We start from the raw sequence: 2759 nt of genomic DNA, 5'->3' as shown, positions 1-2759 counted from the left end.
GATCGAGAATTAAACCAAAGTGGAGAGATGTATCTCCCAAGAGCCCGTGTGTAAAGAAAGTTTTAACAAAGTGGGATTCCTTGGTAATTGAAGATGGAGTTCTGATCCTGGAGCAAACTAAGTTTGATGTTGTATTGAAACGTGTTGTGGTTCCAGAAAGCAGACAGAAAGAGGTTTTGCACCTTACACATGACTTCCCACAGGAGCTCATCTTGGAATCAGTAAGACAGAGGAGAAAATTAAACAAGGTTATTACTGGCCAGGGTTGAAGCAGGATGTACAAGATTATATAAATTCGTGTAAACAATGTGCTGCGATAAAGATGAGGAAGAGAAAGGCACCATTGTCCTCCTATGCTGCAGGTGCGCCCTTGGAGAGGATTGCGATAGATATCGTTGGACGGATTGATCCACCCACGGAGAGCGGAAACCGTTATATTCTCGTTATCTGTGATTATTTTACTAAATTTGCTGATGCTTTCCCAATAAAAGATATTGAGGCAAGAACCGTGGCAACTACTCTAGTGGAAAAGTTTATCTTGTCTTTTGGAATTCCAAGACAAATTCATAGTGATCAAGGCACACAATTCGAAAGTTCCGTGTTCCAAGAAATGTGTCGTATGTTAGGAATTTATAAAACAACTCCGTACCGTCCCCAGTCCAACGGTCAGGTGGAACGGAATAACAGAACCATTAAAAGCATGTTGTCATCGTTCGTACAACAGAAGGGTGACCATTGGGATACGTATTTACCATATGTGATGTATGCCTACAGAACCAGTAAACACGACACCTCTGGTGTTACACCTAATTACGCCATGTTTGGAAGAGAGTTCAACACTCCGCTCGATCTTCAGTTTGGTCGTCCACCACAGTCAGTAATAGAGCAACATGTGTGGAATAAAACTTTAAGGGACAGGCTCATCTTTTGTCACCAATTTGTTCGTGACCAGATCCAGGTGGAGACTAAACGTCAGAAAAACTATTATGATCACAGGAATGGAAATCAGGTGATAAAGTATGGCTGTTTACACCAACATTGACGCCCGGTATCCCCAACAAATTCGCGAAACGATGGAAAGGACCATTTGAAGTTGTGCGAAAGCTCAGTGACATAACGTATGAGATTGAAGATGGTACCTCTAGACGTAAACAGGTGGTTCATGTAGATCGGTTAAGAATATACAACCAACGTGACGAAGAATCTGACAGTGATGCACCATGTGAACCGATAGACGACTTCCTTGACAGTGACGACAATGTAGATGCCGATAGAGATGCGTCATGTGAACCGATAGATGACTCTCCTGACAGTGACTATTGTGATACTAATGTGGGTGGCGATAATGCGGAATCGTTAAATGTCCAGGGTTTTGCTCCTGTAACCTCTAGGTATGGAAGAGTACGCCGACAACCTGCTTATCTCGACGCATATGTAATGTGTGTTTCTTCTATTCCAAGGAAGATGGGCGAGAGGAAGAAGGATGATGAGAAAAAGAAGCATGATAATAGGAAGATGGGCGAGAGGAAGAAGGATGATGAGAAGAAGAAGGATGATGAGAGGAAGAAGGATGATGAGAAGAAGGATAATGAGAAGAAGGATGATGAGAGGAAGAAGGATGATGAGAAGAAAATGGATGATGAGAAGAAGAAGGATGAGAAGAAGAAGCATGGTGATAGGAAGATGGGCGAGAGGAAGAAGGATGATGAAAAGAAGAAGGATGGTGAGAGGAAGAAGGATGAGAAGAAGGGTGGTGATAGGAAGAAGGACGAGAAGAAGAAGGACGTTGGGAAGAAGGATGGTGAGAGGGAGAAGGACCAGAGGAAGAAGGATGATGATAGGAGACAGGATTACCAGCATGATGACCAGATTGTTGAGAAGAAGGTTGACAAGAAGGATGGTGCGAAAAAGAAGGATGATTACAAGACGGAGGATGATAGCGATATAGATGATGGGAAGAAGGCTAATAGAGAGATAGATGACGAGAAAAGGGTTGATGAAGATATAGATGATGGGAAGAAGGCTAATAGAGAAATAGATGGTGGGGATAAGGATGATAGTGATGGAGAAGATAAAAGATTTAGAATGGAATGGAATGGTGGTTTGTTGAGGATGATAAGGCTGGACAAAGAGTTGGGTGGTGCGCCTAATCTTAATTTCTCTTTATATAGTGATATTAGTGAAGAGAGTAGTGCAGGTGGAGACTCTTTGGAAACGTCGGGTGATGGTGAGGAAGTAGAGGAGAAAGAAGGAGGGAAAGTGGATAGAGCTACAGAGACGGAAGTGGAGACAACGGAAACGGGGACGCAGTGTTGTATGGTGAGGTATAAGAAGATTGTGGAGGTAGAGAGTATGACGGAGGATGGAGAGAGGAGGACAGTGAGAGTAGAGACGGATTGGGAGGTAGAGATTGGCGAGCAATTGTTGTTGTAGAGGCTAGGCCTATTCATTTTGTTTTGTTTTTATTCTATTGTTATTTCACTTTGTGCAATGCGGGACGCATTGGACGGAGGCGTGGGTAATGTGATGAATCAAAATTATTTCTTTTATCTTTTTGGCTTTTATTTACTTTGCAAAATTTAATTAACCTTTGGCTTACTTCTCACATTGCTCCCGTCTTCGTCCCTTATTTACTTTTCTTGTTTATATCATTATCCTTATTTATTTTTATCATTTGGACATATTCATTATTAAATCCGTAATTTTTATTATTGTCACGTAATTTCACGCTGCTGCGAGATAACGGTTACCTGTGATCT

General features: G+C 41.9%; 1 protein-coding gene across 1 annotated transcript in view; it reads left to right on the top strand.

The window, feature by feature from the left end:
- The window catches only part of LOTGIDRAFT_173364 (hypothetical protein), a gene marked incomplete at both ends in the record, with an annotated part of 8894 nt that extends 6461 nt beyond the window's left edge, over positions 1–2433 (top strand). Inside the window, one exon of the mRNA XM_009050842.1 lies at positions 1251–2433. Coding sequence (XP_009049090.1) covers positions 1251–2433 — 1183 coding nt within the window. The remainder of the gene's footprint in view (positions 1–1250) is intronic.
- Positions 2434–2759: the final 326 nt, after the last annotated feature.

Source organism: Lottia gigantea, assembly GCF_000327385.1.
Source record: "Lottia gigantea unplaced genomic scaffold LOTGIsca_157, whole genome shotgun sequence".
In the NCBI taxonomy this organism is placed as follows: domain Eukaryota; kingdom Metazoa; phylum Mollusca; class Gastropoda; family Lottiidae; genus Lottia; species Lottia gigantea.
This window is presented reverse-complemented; position numbering and strand designations above follow the sequence as displayed.